Consider the following 20,375-nt stretch of genomic DNA (forward strand, 5'->3'; position numbering starts at 1 on the left):
GTATTACATTTAAAATGTTGTAGATATTTTACATTTGTACTGGAAGTAATTTTATATCAAATATATTTATGTATTACATTTAAAATGTTGTAGATATTTTATATTTGTACTGGAAGTAATCTTATACTAAATATATTAGTGTATTACATTTAAAATGTTGTAGATATTTTATATTTGTACTGGAAGTAATCTTATACCAAATATATTAGTGTATTACATTTAAAATGTTGTAGATATTTTATATTTGTACTGGAAGTAATTTTATATCAAATATATTTATGTATTACATTTAAAATGTTGTAGATATTTTATATTTGTACTGGAAGTAATCTTATACTAAATATATTAGTGTATTACATTTAAAATGTTGTAGATATTTTATATTTGTACTGGAAGTAATCTTATACCAAATATATTAGTGTATTACATTTAAAATGTTGTAGATATTTTATATTTGTACTGGAAGTAATCTTATACCAAATATATTAGTGTATTACATTTAAAATGTTGTAGATATTTTATATTTGTACTGGAAGTAATCTTATACCAAATATATTAGTGTATTACATTTAAAATGTTGTAGATATTTTATATTTGTACTGGAAGTAATCTTATACCAAATATATTAGTGTATTACATTTAAAATGTTGTAGATATTTTATATTTGTACTGGAAGTAATCTTATACCAAATATATTAGTGTATTACATTTAAAATGTTGTAGATATTTTATATTTGTACTGGAAGTAATCTTATATCAAATATATTTAAAATGTTGTAGATATTTTATATTTTTCATGTTTGCTGCTTCATTAAATGAATGAGTTGATGTTAAACTTATAAACCTAATGATTAACTTTCCCACAGTTGAGTTTCTTCACCTAAAGGTTGTTTTCTAACCAGCACATGAGTTTGACGAGGTTTGCTGGTGTTCAGACGATGGCGAGGTCCTTCTGTGGGGAAGCAACAAACACGGGGAGCTGCTCGTCACTGAAGCCTTCGTGTCGCTTCCGACGCCAGTGAAGCGCGAGTGTGTCGGCGGAGAAAAGACGCGTCAGGTGTGGAGCGGCTGGACTCACGTCGTCGCTCAAACAGGTGCGAACACTTCCTTATGTTCCACCTTTTCTGTGCATCGTCACATGAATCCTGCAATAACCTCATCAAACGTATACAAGGATAGAACGTATAAAACAAACTTTGCTTTTGTTCAAATCAAAAATAACTTTCTAAACATAATCTTAGGATTCATGTGAATTATTTTCACGGGCAACAAATATTTATCAAAAGAACAAATGAATAAAGTGATAAACAAAGAATAATAATGAGAATAATAAACAAAAAAACGTCATCATGTCGTCTATAAATGTGTCCTTGAACTAATTGTTCTTCTGTTTCTAAACCTATGAAGAAAATATTGTTTTAATCTTGTTTTTATCATCAGTTCTCTGGATATTTCATGGGATTAAACTGTTAGTTATTTGATCACAAACCACTTTCATTATCTGTTCGTTCTGTAGAAAGTTATAAAGTTTGTTATTTTGCTTGAAACCATCTGTTCTCGCGTTCAGTTGGACAAACACAAGCTTTTGTTTCGTGAAACGTGTGAAAAAGCCATCAATGTTCCAGCGAGCGGACGAGTCTTCACGTGGGGTCGACACGACTACGGTCAGCTGGGTCGACCCTGGACGTCCACAGGAAGTGAGACACAGGAAGTGCGTCGCCCACAGGAAGTGAAGGCTCTCTCTGGTGCTTCACAGGTATCCTCTTTCTTTTCACTAGTTTGGTTGAACTTTCTCTCAAAACAAGGAGAAGTTTCTGGAATCTTTATTTTTTATTTCAAATGAATTCATTGTTAGAAAAATACTAAAAACAACTAGTTAACACTGATGTTTATGTTAATCATCAGACGCCAATGTTTTAATCATTTAAGTAAGAAACAATACAAGAACTATATGAAAATAAGAAAAAAACAAGACAAAATGTAATGAATATAATTTACTTAAAATAGATATAAACATATATATATACATCAACAAAAAAGAATAAGATGTGAAGGTTCAGGATTAAGACGCAGACGAGGTAAATTAGTTTAGTAATGAGTTATTACCCGAACCCTCTTATATATTTATAAAACGTACAATATTTTGAATCATCGTCTGATTCTAGATTCGTTTTTTTATTCTTGATTTGCGTGAATTAAAGGAAATACCTGCATGAACCAGCAGGGGGAGCAATGCATATATTGAGGCCTAAAGTTGTTGCAGGTAAACCTTGTCAGTGTTTAATAAACATCTCCTCACGTGCACGTGTCTCATGCACTGACACGGATGCAGCCGTGATCATATTTAAGGGAGTATCTTTATTATTTTAGATTTATTTTAAGGGCAATTCTCACGAGAGTCCTGGGTTTGTTCACCTGGAGATCAAACTGAACAAGATCAAGTCAATCTGTGGCTCGTCGGTTTGTCTGGTTCTACTCCACAGATGTTTCTTCTCACTCGAGCTTCTTCTCTTTCTCTGCACCGAACAAACACACGAGCGTCAATATTTGTTCAACCAACAGGTTTAATGAAGCATCTAAAGAAGGTCAACGTATCGTAACCTTGTTTACACAGATGCTCATAATCATCTTCACTCGTGTAGCAACAACTATTGTTTAGTCTTGAACATCAACTGTTCTTCATCACTTCAAGGTCACCTATGTGTCTTCTTCTAGATCTGCTTGATCTTTTACTAGAATCCATCCATCTTTGTTTGCAGATCGCGTGTGGATCAGAACACAATCTGGCCGTTTTAGGTGAGCGTTTGAATCTTTTCAGTGTTCTTGACATAATCCTTCGTACGTTCTTGATCACATTTAATCTTAATCCAGGGAGGGAGGGATGGATGATGGATGATGGATGATGGATGATGGATGATGGATGATGGATGATGGATGATGGATGATGGATGGATGGATGATGGATGGATGGATGGATGATGGATGATGATGGATGGATAGATGATGGATGGATGGATGATGGATGATGATGGATGGATGGATGATGGATGGATGGATGATGGATGGATGGATGATGGATGATGATGGATGGATGGATGATGATGGATGGATGGATGGATGGATGATGGATGATGATGGATGGATGGATGATGGATGATGATGGATGGATGGATGATGGATGGATGGATGATGATGGATGGATGGATGGATGATGGATGGATGATGGATGGATGGATGATGGATGATGATGGATGGATGGATGATGATGGATGGATGGATGATGGATGGATGGATGATGGATGATGATGATGGATGGATGGATGATGGATGGATGGATGATGGATGATGATGGATGGATGGATGGATGATGGATGGATGGATGATGGATGGATGGATGGATGATGGATGGATGGATGATGGATGATGATGTATGGATGGATGATGGATGGATGGATGGATGATGGATGATGATGGATGGATGGATGGATGATGGATGGATGGATGATGGATGGATGATGGATGGATAGATGATGGATGGATGGATGGATGGATGATGGATGGATGGATGGATGGATGGAGGATGGATAGATGTTGGATGGATGATGGTTGGAGGGAGGGAGGGAGGGAGGGAGGGATGGATGGATGGAATGACGAAGAACCAAGAGAATATACATTTAATTGATATTTGATTCAAATAATAGTTTAAGGTAAGGTAAGGTAAAACTTTATTAAATGGTCAACGTAGGAATTCATACTAAACACAAAAAAATGTGTTACATTATAAACATGTTTTATTTTTACAGATTATACTAAAAAAAAAGATTAATTAAAACTTAACCTGTGATAAGATTTTTCCAAGAATGACTTGTTTCTTGTTTTAATGACCAAAATAAATCTTTTAACAAACAGAATCAAAGTGTTGAAAAAAGAGAAGAATAATGACTAGAATAAAGTTTATGTTAAAACCGCGTGTTATTCTGTCGAAACAAACCTCTCGTGCGTCAGTGTTGATCCGGAGACGAGTTCTGAGCTCGACCCGTGGACCCGTCGCTCCAGGTTCTGGATCAGGAAGTCATTACAGCGTGATGCGATCAGTGGCTGCAGATAATTACCATGATCTCGGAGCTCAGTGTGGACTGGAGGACGTCATGACGACGCTTTTAATCTCTTAAATCTCCAGCATTTCAACATTCAAACGTCAATATTCACGTCTTTTATCGAGACCTTGTCGTCGACGCGTCGGTGTTCGGGCTGGAATCAGAACCGATGTAACGACGACACTGAACGTTAACGAGTGAATCATGATCCTGAGCGACGACGTCACGATCGACTCGAAGATTCTCGGCAGAAGATTCTCGGCAGAAGATTCTCGGCAGAAGATTCTCGGCAGAAGATTCTCGGCAGAAGATTCTCGGCAGAAGATTCTCTGCAGAAGATTCTCTGCAGAAGATTCTCTGCAGAAGATTCTCTGCAGAAGATTCTCGGCAGAAGATTCTCTGCAGAAGATTCTCTGCAGAAGATTCTCTGCAGAAGATTCTCTGCAGAAGATTCTCTGCAGAAGATTCTCTGCAGAAGATTCTCTGCAGAAGATTCTCAGCAGAAGATTCTCTGCAGAAGATTCTCGGCAGAAGATTCTCGGCAGAAGATTCTCTGCAGAAGATTCTCGGCAGAAGATTCTCTGCAGAAGATTCTCGGCAGAAGATTCTCGGCAGAAGATTCTCTGCAGAAGATTCTCGGCAGAAGATTCTCTGCAGAAGATTCTCGGCAGAAGATTCTCTGCAGAAGATTCTCTGCAGAAGATTCTCTGCAGAAGATTCTCGGCAGAAGATTCTCGGCAGAAGATTCTCTGAAGAAGATTCTCTGCAGAAGATTCTCTGCAGAAGATTCTCTGCAGAAGATTCTCGGCAGAAGATTCTCTGCAGAAGATTCTCTGCAGAAGATTCTCGGCAGAAGATTCTCGGCAGAAGATTCTCTGCAGAAGATTCTCGGCAGAAGATTCTCTGCAGAAGATTCTCGGCGACAGCCAAAGAGAAAAAGCCAGATTGGAGGCGAGTGCAGCTATTTTGGGGCAGAAGTAGGTCAGGCTGGCGCTGAGGTGTGAAGCCCATGTTCTGCCCGCGTGCCCCTGAGCCCCACCCCCGTCATGGCAGTGGTCAGTGGTCAGGAGACGGTGGATCCGTCGAGGAGAAGGTTTACGACACGAACACCTGCGTCGACATCTTTGGACGTTTTCACTTTCTTTGTTGAGCAGAATATTGTTGCCATGGAAACACTGATGTTCTCCAGTCAGAGAGTCCTTGAATCAGTGCCCGGATCAGATGAAGGGAAATCATGGCCACGAAACAGCAGCTCGAGTCAGTCATGAACGTGTCGAGTGTTTCTTAAGACGCGACTCTGACCCTCGTCCGTCCTGGTCTGAGGGGAACGAGGAGAACCGGTGCCGAGAGACATGGACGGACGAGGAAGAAACACTGAGGATGGCAGAGCTTCGGAGACGTGTTACCCTTGAGAAGCTGGCTTCTGTTGCCATGGCGACACAGCATATTAGGTAACCGTGTTGTTGCCACGGCACGTGTCTCGGCGACACAGACCGACCACACCCGTTTACAAGCTCGCCCGCCGCGACCAGCCTGTCGCCCCCCGCTGTGACCCCCTCACGTGGTCCTGCTCTGATGACCCGTGACCCGCTGTGACCCCCTCACGTGGTCCTGCTCTGATGACCCGTGACCCGCTGTGACCCCCTCACGTGGTCTTCCTCTGATGACCCCTGACCCGCTGTGACCCCCTCACGTGGTCTTCCTCTGATGACCCGTGACCCGCTGTGACCCCCTCACGTGACCCTCCTCTGATGACCCCTGACCCGCTGTGACCCCCTCACGTGGTCCTGCTCTGATGACCCGTGACCCGCTGTGACCCCCTCACGTGGTCCTGCTCTGATGACCCCTGACCCGCTGTGACCCCCTCACGTGGTCTTCCTCTGATGACCCCTGACCCGCTGTGACCCCCTCACGTGGTCTTCCTCTGATGACCCGTGACCCGCTGTGACCCCCTCACGTGGTCTTCCTCTGATGACCCGTGACCCGCTGTGACCCCCTCACGCGGTCTTGCTCTGATGACCCCTGACCCGCTGTGACCCCCTCACGTGACCCTCCTGATGACCCGTGACCCGCTGTGACCCCCTCACGTGACCCTCCTGATGACCCCTGACCCGCTGCTCCTCACAGGTGGGCGTCTGCTCTCCTGGGGCTGGAACGAACACGGCATGTGTGGAGACGCTTCTGAGATCGACGTCCAGGAGCCGCAGGTCGTCTCCGGCGTCGGCGTCGTCCTCCTCGTCGGCTGCGGCGCCGGACACTCTCTGACCGTCGGGACCAAAGCGGAGCAAAAACAACCTCCAGTGTCGGGAGAGTAGAGATTAGAGTCGAATACTCAAGTATTAAGTGCCTTAAATGAGTATTTCAGTGAATATTCAATGAACGCTGTTTAATATTAAATCATTTGTTTATTAAAATGTTGAATTTGTTTCTTCTTGATCTTAATCGCTTTGATTTTCTCTCAAAATGAATGATATGACAGTAATTTATTGAAAAACAAACAATAAAAATGATTGAATTCAATGATTCAAAAAGCAATTTGATGCTAAATAAACATTTAAATGTTTAAATAAATTCAATATTCTGACTATAAACTTCCAAACTTGAATTGTGTTTTTTAAATCCTGACGTTTCCTCATCAATCCTGACGTTTCCTCATCAATCCTGATGTTTCCTCATCAATCCTGATGTTTCCTCATCAATCCTGATGTTTCCTCATCAATCCTGACGTTTCCTCATCAATCCTGATGTTTCCTCATCAATCCTGACGTTTCCTCATCAATCCTGACGTTTCCTCATCAATCCTGACGTTTCCTCATCAATCCTGATGTTTCCTCATCAATCCTGACGTTTCCTCATCAAACCTGACGTTTCCTCATCAATCCTGACGTTTCCTCATCAATCCTGACGTTTCCTCATCAATCCTGATGTTTCCTCATCAATCCTGACGTTTCCTCATCAAACCTGACGTTTCCTCATCAATCCTGACGTTTCCTCATCAATCCTGACGTTTCCTCATCAATCCTGACGTTTCCTCATCAATCCTGATGTTTCCTCATCAATCCTGACGTTTCCTCATCAATCCTGACGTTTCCTCATCAATCCTGATGTTTCCTCATCAATCCTGACGTTTCCTCATCAAACCTGACGTTTCCTCATCAATCCTGACGTTTCCTCATCAATCCTGACGTTTCCTCATCAATCCTGACGTTTCCTCATCAATCCTGATGTTTCCTCATCAATCCTGATGTTTCCTCATCAATCCTGATGTTTCCTCATCAATCCTGATGTTTCCTCATCAATCCTGATGTTTCCTCATCAATCCTGACGTTTCCTCATCAATCCTGATGTTTCCTCATCAATCCTGACGTTTCCTCATCAATCCTGACGTTTCCTCATCAATCCTGATGTTTCCTCATCAATCCTGATGTTTCCTCATCAATCCTGATGTTTCCTCATCAATCCTGATGTTTCCTCATCAATCCTGATGTTTCCTCATCAATCCTGATGTTTCCTCATCAATCCTGACGTTTCCTCATCAATCCTGACGTTTCCTCATCAATCCTGATGTTTCCTCATCAATCCTGATGTTTCCTCATCAATCCTGACGTTTCCTCATCAATCCTGACGTTTCCTCATCAATCCTGATGTTTCCTCATCAATCCTGATGTTTCCTCATCAATCCTGATGTTTCCTCATCAATCCTGATGTTTCCTCATCAATCCTGACGTTTCCTCATCAATCCTGACGTTTCCTCATCAATCCTGACGTTTCCTCATCAATCCTGACGTTTCCTCATCAATCCTGACGTTTCCTCATCAATCCTGATGTTTCCTCATCAATCCTGACGTTTCCTCATCAATCCTGACGTTTCCTCATCAATCCTGACGTTTCCTCATCAATCCTGACGTTTCCTCATCAATCCTGATGTTTCCTCATCAATCCTGACGTTTCCTCATCAATCCTGACGTTTCCTCATCAATCCTGACGTTTCCTCATCAATCCTGACGTTTCCTCATCAATCCTGACGTTTCCTCATCAATCCTGACGTTTCCTCATCAATCCTGACGTTTCCTCATCAATCCTGACGTTTCCTCATCAATCCTGACGTTTCCTCATCAATCCTGACGTTTCCTCATCAATCCTGACGTTTCCTCATCAATCCTGATGTTTCCTCATCAATCCTGACGTTTCCTCATCAATCCTGATGTTTCCTCATCAATCCTGATGTTTCCTCATCAATCCTGATGTTTCCTCATCAATCCTGACGTTTCCTCATCAATCCTGACGTTTCCTCATCAATCCTGATGTTTCCTCATCAATCCTGATGTTTCCTCATCAATCCTGATGTTTCCTCATCAATCCTGACGTTTCCTCATCAATCCTGACGTTTCCTCATCAATCCTGACGTTTCCTCATCAATCCTGATGTTTCCTCATCAATCCTGATGTTTCCTCATCAATCCTGATGTTTCCTCATCAATCCTGACGTTTCCTCATCAATCCTGACGTTTCCTCATCAATCCTGATGTTTCCTCATCAATCCTGATGTTTCCTCATCAATCCTGACGTTTCCTCATCAATCCTGACGTTTCCTCATCAATCCTGACGTTTCCTCATCAATCCTGACGTTTCCTCATCAATCCTGATGTTTCCTCATCAATCCTGACGTTTCCTCATCAAACCTGACGTTTCCTCATCAATCCTGACGTTTCCTCATCAATCCTGACGTTTCCTCATCAATCCTGACGTTTCCTCATCAATCCTGATGTTTCCTCATCAATCCTGATGTTTCCTCATCAATCCTGATGTTTCCTCATCAATCCTGATGTTTCCTCATCAATCCTGATGTTTCCTCATCAATCCTGATGTTTCCTCATCAATCCTGATGTTTCCTCATCAATCCTGACGTTTCCTCATCAATCCTGATGTTTCCTCATCAATCCTGACGTTTCCTCATCAATCCTGACGTTTCCTCATCAATCCTGATGTTTCCTCATCAATCCTGATGTTTCCTCATCAATCCTGACGTTTCCTCATCAATCCTGACGTTTCCTCATCAATCCTGACGTTTCCTCATCAATCCTGACGTTTCCTCATCAATCCTGACGTTTCCTCATCAATCCTGATGTTTCCTCATCAATCCTGACGTTTCCTCATCAATCCTGATGTTTCCTCATCAATCCTGACGTTTCCTCATCAATCCTGACGTTTCCTCATCAATCCTGACGTTTCCTCATCAATCCTGACGTTTCCTCATCAATCCTGACGTTTCCTCATCAATCCTGATGTTTCCTCATCAATCCTGATGTTTCCTCATCAGCCTGATGTTTCCTCATCAATCCTGATGTTTCCTCATCAATCCTGACGTTTCCTCATCAATCCTGACGTTTCCTCATCAATCCTGATGTTTCCTCATCAATCCTGATGTTTCCTCATCAATCCTGATGTTTCCTCATCAATCCTGATGTTTCCTCATCAATCCTGACGTTTCCTCATCAATCCTGATGTTTCCTCATCAATCCTGATGTTTCCTCATCAATCCTGATGTTTCCTCATCAATCCTGACGTTTCCTCATCAATCCTGATGTTTCCTCATCAATCCTGACGTTTCCTCATCAATCCTGATGTTTCCTCATCAATCCTGATGTTTCCTCATCAATCCTGATGTTTCCTCATCAATCCTGATGTTTCCTCATCAATCCTGGGTTCCGTCTCCGACCCGTCGTCACGTTGATGGACACGACTGTTGTCACGGTAACGCGAGGCCGAGATGAGCGACGACCTCCTGCCGTGTTGGCCGTAGATCATGTGACGTCAGCCTCTCGTTTTACTGCCGTCGATCGTGTTGAACGCGACCGTCGACCGACTCCTGCGATCAACTGACGTTCTTTAGAAAGTTGCTGTCAATCATGTGTTCAGTCTTTAGCTGACGCTGTGTTTTCGTCGCCTGGGAGAAGTTTTCAGCAGATCTTGCACTTCGGCGTCGATGGTTGATCCGTGTGTCCAGAGATCCGTCGTGTTCGTCCTCATGAATCAAACACGTCACGTTTATTCTGCTTCACAATAAAAACTCAGCGAGAAGATCATTCATGTTGTTTTCTTTTTATTCATTTCTACGCATCGCACACGTTTGTATCGTAATAGTCAGAACCACACAAAGAAAGGATCACGACTCACTGCCATAACTGAACACACTTGAAAACACTTTCTTGGACCAGGATGATACTGACGGTGATCCTTGACCTTTGTTGTACCTGAGCCTGACCCCGGCGTGTTTGTTGGCAGTGTGTCTGGAATCAAGAGTTGGTCCTGCTCGCTAACTTCTCCGCACAACAGTCACAAACTCGTGGTTGACGTCGTCTCCTGGACGCTTGTCTTCTCTGAAGATGATGATGATTTGAAGGTGAAATCAGAAGTCGGTCAACGGAGGCACTTGTCCTGATGGGTTTTACAACGTGTTGATACGAGTTAATACACGGTAAAGTCGTACAATTCTGCACGATTGTCGTTATAAAATGATACACAATTGTGTTAGAAAATCTTCCCAGTGATGAAGGTATGAACCTGATCCGTCTTTGTTACACTTTCACGTCTCTTTTGTTCTTTTGACTTCAGTGTTTCACAGAATCATCGTTTTCAAGTGAAACACAAGTTGCTGCTTTATTTGTAGACGAGAAAATAACGGAACACGATGGTTCGCTCAGGGCTCCCGAGATGTACCTAATCCAGAGTGGAACTCATTTAACCTTTTCTTTCTTCATTGTTTTGTTCCCTGAGTTCAAAGATCCCAGTGTTTGACGACACGATTCACGGCCAAGAAACTCTGAGATTCATCTGATTTGAAGTTTAACGTTGTTGTGTTTAATGTTGATATTATTGACGCAGATTCGTTTTGATCCTCATTTACAGATGAAAACCTAGTGAAGCATCACTGGACTGAGCTGAAGAGAAGCTGGTTCTGATAAATAGACGCGTTACGTTCTTTACTAAATTAATTTGAGTAGAATAGTCAACATTTTAGTATAAGTTGGTTTAACATAGAGTCACTTATAGTTTGATTCATTGAACTTTTCAAGCGTGAAAATGGTTCGTTCCTGACGACTTGTTGATCAGTTTTCATCTCCCAGGCGTCCGTACTTCAACAAAAGGCAACTAGAATAAATTTGGTATCTTTGATCAGTTGAATCCTGTAAGAAAGTCTCGACTCGTCGACCGTCGCTCACGTTCCTCTGAGATCCATCGAAACAATGACGCTTCAATGGTGAGAAAAAGTGCAAAAGTCTACAAAACGTGATGACGAGCAGAGTGAGCTCTGGTGTCGTGGATCCAGCAGGAGAAGCAAACACACATATTGATGCTCGGACACATCGCTACACACATGTTGACCACACACAAAGCATGTTTACAGCACACACACGGAGGCACACGAAGTACAACACAGTAACCGGGACCGGATCCTAAATAAGGCAACAGAACGTCCTCGGAGCTACAGCTACGCTCAGGTGTACAGGTGGTTCATCGGAACAAACACTGAAACACACATCAATGCTACAGCACTATCGCGTGGGTGGCGGGCCGTTATGGGTCACACACACCGTGGTCGGTACACCACGGTTCAAAACACAGACCGACTCAGCTGGTCGTCTGCTCCGGCGCGGTCGCTGGTTCTCTATAAACATACAAAACAAACAGTAACAAAGGAAATTATTACACAGACTGTGCATCACGAGGCGATGATGGCGAGGAAGCAAACCTCGAGTGAGAATGAGCCGCGGTCGGTCCTCATGGTAAAGGGTTACCATGTGCGCCGTGAGGCGCGAGGGATGAGCGTCTGTGAGTCCAACTGCTGGTTAATAAAACATGCGGATCATGCTAGCGCTCGATCATGCTTCGTCTCATGCGCTCCTTTAGCTTCTGCTCGCAGTCAGCGGACAATGTTTGTTTGCATGTGCTGGGAAAGAACAACAGAGGCTAATTGCTCATGGAGTACAAAATTTATTTCATGCAAGAACCGATATATTTACATGTTTTTGTTTGAATACTTTTCTTTTGCATAAATGTAAAATACATGCATTTACCTTTCCCCAAAAAGGCCCGCGACCCATCCTTACTACATGTACATTTCACCTGCATCTTCCCACACGGATTGTTTACAGGATTTTTCTCTCTTTTTTTAAATAGATAACGTCCAGAACCACGACAGACACGACTGGAAAATCTCACCAAAAACAAAAGGATGACTTGCTCTACTGGTTTACTCGTCTAGAATTTGAGACGTCTCTGATTGGTCGACGTAGAAAGTGGTCGAGTGCCTGAAACGTTTGTGCATAAAAACCTTCTGCAAACATGTGGCTCAGCAACAGTGTTGATCATCCAGAGAAACCAACTGTGCTCACTGACGGTGATGCATCTTCAAAGGTTGTGCTTCGTAGTATAAACTTAAAGTATTTCTTCCTCCAATTTCCCTTCATTCCAACAACGTTTCCATTCCTTCAATGAAAGGTCCTTGAAGACACGTGGCTGATATGCTGTTTGTTTGCTTCTCATTTTGTGCTTTTTCTTCTGCACGTTCTTGGTCTGTTTGTTTGGAGATGCTGTGGTTGAAGCTACATTTTTACAAGCGCGACCCAGAAGCGACGGACGTAGAGATCGTGACTGTAAGGTAAGGTAAGGTAAAACTTTATTGATCCCTCAGGATCAGTAGCTTCACTCTTTATCACCCTTAACAATAAGTTTGATTACAGTGACCTCAGGCGTTACGACTACAGACTACATTGACTCTTAGATGTTTTTTGTTTTTTTCCTTATTATATTCATACGTGACTCATGGAGTTCCCCAGGGCTCTGATCCTGACCCTCTGAGTTTGGATCTTTAGATGAAAGTTAATATTAAAAGTATTTCCTCAAATTCTCACTTCCTTTGACTCCTGAAAATCTTCTCCATCCAGTCTTTGACTCGTCCTTCTGCACCAGCCTGGACTTGAGAGGTGAAGTTGTTCCTACAGATTACATGTGTAATAAAAATCTTTCACCGGCTCCACTTTATTTGTTTGTTTTTCTTACTTTTGTTTGGACCTCGTGTGTCTATGTTTCAACACGAGGAAGCGTTATTTCAAAGTCAGAAGCTTCATCTGAAACCTGAAACTTCAACAAGTGAACCTTTCTTGCATGTTCAAGTAAAGTTCAACAACATGGCAGAAGAAATGTTCTTTTGTTGAGATTTATTCTTGTCTTTAAGTGACACCAGTGAGTTCATGTCGAAATGACCACGACCTGCACGACTCATCAGTCCCAGGTGAGCTTTTTCATGGAATAATAAATTGCATAACTATCTTCTGTCCACACGACCTTCGCTCACACTCACAACAGCAGCTTCAGCAACATTTCTACGTCTTCCTCTGGAGTTCTGCTCCGATGACCTATGACCTCTCCTTGCTACTCGTCTCAGATCCCCTTCACCGTCACGACTTTTAAATGAGACCAACTATGGTCCCGTGTGAACAGGTGAGGACACCAGGTGTGCAGGAGTCAAGCGTCGTTCCACGATCTGAGCTGAGATGTTGAACTGCTACACAGGAGCACTCGTCGGTCTGATGTTCTAATGCCACGTTTGAAGGCACCTCGGCCCCGTTTTAGGCGCATTTGCTGCAAACCCCTGATGTTGAAAAACTCTGCCTGTATAAAAATGCTTGACCCAGCAAAAGGTGACTTTGAGGTTCTTCAAGTGAACGTTTCATCTTAGAAATGATTGTGAAGTTGGGGAAAGGCAAAGAATGGCAGCTACATAAAATCCTCTGCTGAGACCGAGTCTCTCGTAAAGCTGTCTCGAAAATGCATAAACATGACAAAGCTTTGGAAGCTTTTGAAAGAAAATATCTTTACAAGTACAGTTCGCTTCTTTTGAACAGAATTTCTCATGCAGTTCATGCAAATGAACAAACAGTTTTCCTTCTGTCGACAGTTCACTCAGAGGAGTCGTCATCGTATTGCACTAAACATTAGTCGCGTCGTTTGTTTGCACGGATCCTCAAACAATCTACTGACGACATCCACGAGCTCGCGAGCCGATCCTCAACATCGGGATATGTTTTGCGAAGCGACGTCAATGTCCAGCATCGTTCTATCGTTCCGTCTCACCAAAGACTCACAGAATCGTAAGAAGCAAATCATATCGACGACTCGGGATCACAAGCAACAGAGCAACAGGCAGTGAAGTCAACACAAGGAAAGTGGCGCCGCCTGTGGTGGAACCAGTGCTGGGTGTGTGCGAGGAGGACGACACGCCCACGGACCGGAACAACATTTGCAGTTTTTCCGGAAAAAATAAATCAAGATGAAAGAGAAGGAAGGCGAGTCGAAAAGTGAAAATCGGAGACGGTGGCGAGAAAGAGGAGCGGCGTGGACCGGCCTTCCAGGGGTGAGTGTTGCTACTGGACCATGCTACATAATGGATGGGATGGGAGAATGTGAGTGCTGCATTAGACATGGAGGGCTGCAGGGCAGGGCGGACACGGAGGACACTCCAGAGGCATCCCCGCTCATGCCAGACATGCTGTTAAGGCTCCAAGGCTTTTCATAACCTTCAGTTGAAAAACAGAGAACGTTCTGAGTACATCATCGACAACATGTGGTGCTCCTGGTTGTCGCGCGTCTGACACCTGTTGCTTTCTTGTTTTTGTCTCCCAAGAAACAGGTGAACACGGTTCCAGACAGATTCAAAGATCCCTCATGCATCGTGTGCATCTGGAGAACAACAACATGCACCGGGCGGTACTGCGATGGTTCGGAGTTCAACACGGGACTCAATCGTAGGCTTTAAATCCCTCGGAGAAATGGTTACGTTGAAAACAAAGGTTCAACGAGAAGCTCAAACCTCAGGTGACGACGCATCTTGATCGAGGTACGTTTTACGTTTGAAACGTATCTGATGCTTTAACGTCGGTTGATAATGTGAGTTAACTTGTCGTCACCCGGACGTTACAGAGAAGAATTGAAAATGATCTTTTTAAATCATCATTTGGCAGGAAAATGCTTCAGGAAAACCTGGAAACATGTTTCTAAGGAATGTTTTGAAACATCGGCGAAGGCCTGTCTAGTAAAACTTGAAATAAGGTTAAGTCAGTATAAGTTAGGTGTTGAGCTCCGTCACCACACTTGTAGACCCTTGAGCAAGACACATGCACCGCTGTGGTCGAGGTGCTGCACACTTTTAAAACATGGTTCACACAAAGAACGTCAATATTTTTCACGATCATAGAAATCTTGAAAATAGTTGTTTTTTTTGTTACGTATAAACAAATAAAAGTATTACACTATGCATGGTATCAAAAAATATACTATGTAAATGTAGACAATTATTGTTGACATTTTGTGGTGATTGTGCTTCAACAGACGCCGTTGTTGTCATGTTTACAATTCCAAAGCTGTGAGACGACGATGAGGAGGTGTGTGTGTGAGTGTGTGTGTGTGTGTGTGTGAGTGTGTGTGTGTGTGTGAGTGTGTGTGTGTGTGTGTGTGTGAGTGTGTGTGTGTTCAGGTGAAACACTAGAGACCGTCTACGGTCTACATCAGTGTCTTACGGGGGCCTGCGATTGGCTGTTGCTGTACGTACCCCTCCTCACTCGCCCCCCCGTGTGGTTGGGTCGCTCGGCAGTGGTGACCAGGAAGCTCGGTCGCTCTCGCTCGCTGGGGCTGAAGACCTCCTCTGGAGAGACGGCCTGGTCTATGTGAGGGCAGTCTTCGTTGGCCAGAGCGGCGTTCGCGGCTTCACCGTTCAACTTGGAGTCTGTGGAAAGAGAGGAGGACAGAAAAGAAATCTGGATACCAGATTTTATTCAGAACGTACGCCCAGGAAAGTAGACGAAGTGAACAAATGACACGTCAGACGCGCGTCAATCCAACCAGCTTAAGATTGTTGCTCTGACAACTGTTGTCTGTTGTGAGGCGACGAGAGGGAAGATCAAACATTACGTTCCAGAGCTCGAGACGAAGATCAAACCAACTCCTGGTTTTAAATCCCTCGGAGAAATGGTTTAGGTTGAAAACAAAGGTTCAACGAGGAGCTCAAACTGGTCGACCCTCAGGTGTCGTATTTAATGCTTCGAAGTTGGTTGATAATGTGAGTTAACTTGTCGTCACCCGGACGTTACAGAGAAGAATTGAAAATGATCTTTGCTTGATATGAATTTTAAATCCACCATCATTTTGCAGGAAAAATGCTTCACCTGGAAACATATTTCTAAGGAATGTTTTTGAAGAACGAACAAAGTGGCTTCAGACACACAAACGTCTCTCATTCATGATCTTCATCTTCTCTACTGAACCTTCAGACTAACGTCTACGTTCATCAGTCACCGAGGTCAGAGTGTGTCGTGTTGCCCGAGGAAACTAAGTGATGTTATCAAAGAAAATGTGTTTTTTCTTGGACGTTTATTCCTCAAAGGGAAGATCAGTGATTCATCGTGAATCAATGACACATCACAGACTATTGTTCTGCCCACAATGTGTTTTTAATCATCCTGCCCGTGATCGTCCCGCAGGACTTGATTCTCTGCTCTGGTGCCGACGATCAGATGCTCAAGTCCAGACGGTGGAGCCACAGAAGCAGGAGGTTCAGAAAAGACAGAGACGGCGAGTCTTACCTTGAAACTTGATCTCGAACACGTCGTCGTGAGGAATCGGGCTCGGGTGCTGCGAGCTGATGCTGGATTTACAGAAGTTGGGGGACCCGGGTTGAGGCGCTCGAGGGATGTGCCTGTTCTTCTTCTTTGGTAGTTTCTGTTTCGCCATCGCCAGAGAGTAGTACATTCCAAAGTTGTTGACGATGACGGGGACGGGCATGGCGATGGTCAGCACGCCGGCGAGGGCGCAGAGAGCTCCCACCAGCATCCCCGACGTGGTCTGAGGGTACATGTCCCCGTAGCCCAGGGTGGTCATGGTCACCACCGCCCACCAGAAGCCGATCGGGATGTTCCTGAAGTGCGTGTGCTCGCTGGCCCGCGGGTCGTTGGGGTTCGCTCCGATCCGCTCGGCGTAGTAGATCATGGTGGCGAAGATGAGGACGCCGAGCGCCAGGAAGATGATGAGCAGCAGGAACTCGTTGGTACTCGCCCTCAAGGTGTGGCCCAGAACCCGCAGACCCACGAAGTGACGCGTCAGCTTGAAGATACGTAGAATCCTCACAAAACGCACGACTCTGAGAAAACCCAGGACGTCCTTCGCCGCCTTGGAGGAGAGTCCGCTGAGACCCACCTCCAGGTAGAACGGCAGGATGGCCACGAAGTCGATGATGTTCAGAGCGTTCCGGATGAAGTCGAACTTGTTCGGACAGAACGTTATTCTCATGAGGAACTCGAAGGTGAACCACACGACACAAACCCCCTCGATGTAGGTGAGGTAGGCGGCGGTCTCCGTCTCCTGGTAGGTCTTCTCCACCGTCACGTTGTTGATCAGCTCCACGTCCGTGCGGTTGACGATGGGGTTGAAAGCTTCATGGGTTTCCAGGCAGAAAGTGGTAATGGACACCAGGATGAAGAAGAGCGAGGCCAGAGCCACCCACTGAAGGAGGAGAGAGGAGAGGATGAGTCAACAACACCGACGTGAAGAAGACCAGTTTATATTTGTTTCTGTGTTTCAATGTGTTCACAGGTTTTTCTGCTCCAACAGATAAATGGCAACAAAAGTTATTTCAGGATCAGACATTATTGGAGTGTTGACCTTCACTGTTGTTCACGCTCCTCCGTGACCCTTCACTTCTACCGACCCTCCCTTTCTTGAGCCGACGCCGAACCATCGTTGGACGAGATGAACGTAAACATTTGCACGAACACATCGGATGCTTCGCGGTAAAACATCCTCCGACATGAATCGATTGGACTCATCGGCTGCAGACACGCCTCCTTCCTCGGATCAATGCTTCACGTGATCCTCGCCTGCCTCTCAAGGTCATGGTGCGTTCAAGGGCACGATCACTGCAGCAGCTGCAGCACACGACAGGACCCGGCGACTAAATTTAGTCCAGGCTCTCGCTCCGGTCGTTCTGACCCGTGAGCGGCCCAAGGTTGACGGAGATCTCCAGGGAATCCTGGCAGATCTTAGAAACCCATTCAGTGTTTAATGGACGTCGGGTACTTTAGCTTTCTTGGTGTTATCGATCGGTCGCTCACGTTTCATCACGTTCGGATGATATTCCTGACGTTCACAACATGGTGAGGCGGATGTTCTCTCTCGTCCATCGATCGTCTCCATCGTCGTCACATGGTTTGAGTCTGAGATACACTTCAGCTCGTAAAGATGGAGCGTCAGGATCAGATCAATACACGAGACTGGAGAAGATTCTGGATGAAAGTTCGACGCTTGTTTTCCTGACGCCGGGCGAGGCGTGAGCTGCTGCTGATGCACGCCGGTGTTAAATATCTGAAGTAATGAATGAATCTCGGAGCGACAAGTCTCGGCACGAGCAAGAATTCCAGCGGGAGAAACAAGCCTCTCCCGAGTCGTTCCCTGTGTTGCCATAGCGATGGAAAACAGACCCAGATCGTCTCCGTCCATTGGATCGTGGGAAGGAAATCGCTGCTCATAAACGTTTCCTGTCCATGTTAGTTTGAGGCAGGTTTGTGAGATGGGATTATATTTCCTGCACTCGCTTCTGCTGCAGTTTATTGACGTTAGATTCCGTTTTCAATTTGTTGGACTCGTTATCCTTCGTCTGCGCTGAAGAGATTCTCTTTTATTTAAAGACGGATTTAAACATGAACTCTTCTCTTCTTCTGACCTTCAATGATGCTCAAGTACTGGTTTGTGTGAACAGATAATCTCTATTGTTCACTCTCAACCTCCTTTCTTCAGGCTCTCCCAGTGCCACGCCTCCAGGGCGGCTCTCTAACTTTTGACGAAGAGAAACGTCAACAATTTTTTACAAACTCAAGGAATGAACAGGAACATAATCACAACATTGAGTGAAAGCGATGCTTTAAAATTGTGTTGTTTGTTGTTGGATCGGAGTGTTTGTGACTTCCTGTCTTTCTGCTGCCTCCAGTGGACGATAAATGAAATGCAGCTTTTTACTGACTTAACTTTTTAAAAGCGGTTTCCCTCTGTGAGAAAGAATTTAATTTTTGTATTCAATTAAAAGGTTAATTAATATCATTTAATCTGAACCTCGAGTCAAAATATTTCAGAATATTTGTTTAAATTAAACAAAACATGTCATTTCATTCAAGAGCAGATTCTTCAACTGTGATCACTGCGGCGAGACTCCCTGGACTCCTGGTCCATTTATGAACAGAATCTTCCCTCTGGGACTTTCTTCCTGTCACCGTTGAAATGAAAACACATCACGTTTGTCTTGTGCAGTCCAGAAAAAAAACAGGAAATACAATAAGAAAAGACACGAGAACATATGAATAAAAGACACGAGAACATATGAAGAAAAAACACGAGAACATATGAAGAAAAGACACGAGAACATATGAAGGAAAAACACGAGAACATATGAAGAAAAAACACGAGAACATATGAAGGAAAGACTCGAGAACATATGAAGGAAAGACTCGAGAACATATGAAGAAAAGACTCGAGAACAAATGAAGAAAAAACACGAGAACATATGAAGAAAAGACACAAGAACATATGAAGAAAAAACACGAGAACATATGAAGAAAAAACACGAGAACATATGAAGAAAAGACACAAGAACATATGAAGAAAAAACACGAGAACATATGAATAAAAGACACGAGAACATATGAAGAAAAAACACGAGAACATATGAAGAAAAAACACGAGAACATATGAAGAAAAGACACGAGAACATATGAAGAAAAGACACAAGAACACATGAAAAAAAAACACGAGAACATATGATGAAAAAACACGAGAACATATGAAGGAAAGACTCGAGAACATATGAAGGAAAGACTCGAGAACATATGAAGAAAAGACACGAGAACATATGAAGAAAAAACACGAGAACATATGAAGGAAAGACTCGAGAACATATGAATAAAAGACACGAGAACATATGAAGAAAAAACACGAGAACATATGAAGAAAAGACACAAGAACATATGAAGAAAAGACACGAGAACATATGAAGAAAAGACACGAGAACATATGATGAAAAGACACGAGAACATATGAAGAAAAGACACGAGAACATATGATGAAAAAACACGAGAACATATGAAGGAAAGACTCGAGAACATATGAATAAAAGACACGAGAACATATGAAGAAAAAACACGAGAACATATGAAGAAAAGACACAAGAACATATGAA

General features: G+C 43.6%; 2 protein-coding genes across 4 annotated transcripts in view; one reads left to right on the plus strand and one right to left on the minus strand.

The window, feature by feature from the left end:
• sergef (secretion regulating guanine nucleotide exchange factor) overlaps positions 1 to 6,696 on the plus strand; it is a 13,406-nt gene extending 6,710 nt beyond the window's left edge. For 2 of the 3 annotated variants that reach the window (XM_087797788.1, XM_087797790.1), the window contains 4 exons: positions 936 to 1,094; positions 1,626 to 1,756; positions 2,760 to 2,796; positions 6,225 to 6,696. In XM_087797788.1, coding sequence (XP_087653914.1) covers positions 936 to 1,094; positions 1,626 to 1,756; positions 2,760 to 2,796; positions 6,225 to 6,412 — 515 coding nt within the window. In that variant the 3' untranslated portion in view covers positions 6,413 to 6,696. Of the gene's footprint in view, positions 1 to 902; positions 1,095 to 1,625; positions 1,757 to 2,759; positions 2,797 to 6,224 lie in introns of all 3 variants that reach the window. The other variant, XM_087797789.1, reaches the window with a different exon arrangement.
• Positions 6,697 to 12,075: 5,379 nt separating this feature from the next.
• Positions 12,076 to 20,375, minus strand: part of kcnc1b (potassium voltage-gated channel, Shaw-related subfamily, member 1b) — a 30,379-nt gene continuing 22,079 nt past the window's right edge. The window contains exons 2-4 of the mRNA XM_087796897.1: positions 16,738 to 17,653; positions 15,708 to 15,881; positions 12,076 to 14,676 (exon numbers count right to left, since the gene is read on the minus strand). Coding sequence (XP_087653023.1) covers positions 14,537 to 14,676; positions 15,708 to 15,881; positions 16,738 to 17,653 — 1,230 coding nt within the window. The 3' untranslated portion in view covers positions 12,076 to 14,536. The remainder of the gene's footprint in view (positions 14,677 to 15,707; positions 15,882 to 16,737; positions 17,654 to 20,375) is intronic.

Source organism: Callionymus lyra, chromosome 8 (genome assembly GCF_982586985.1).
Source record: "Callionymus lyra chromosome 8, fCalLyr1.hap1.1, whole genome shotgun sequence".
Classification (NCBI taxonomy): Eukaryota; Metazoa; Chordata; class Actinopteri; order Syngnathiformes; family Callionymidae; genus Callionymus; species Callionymus lyra.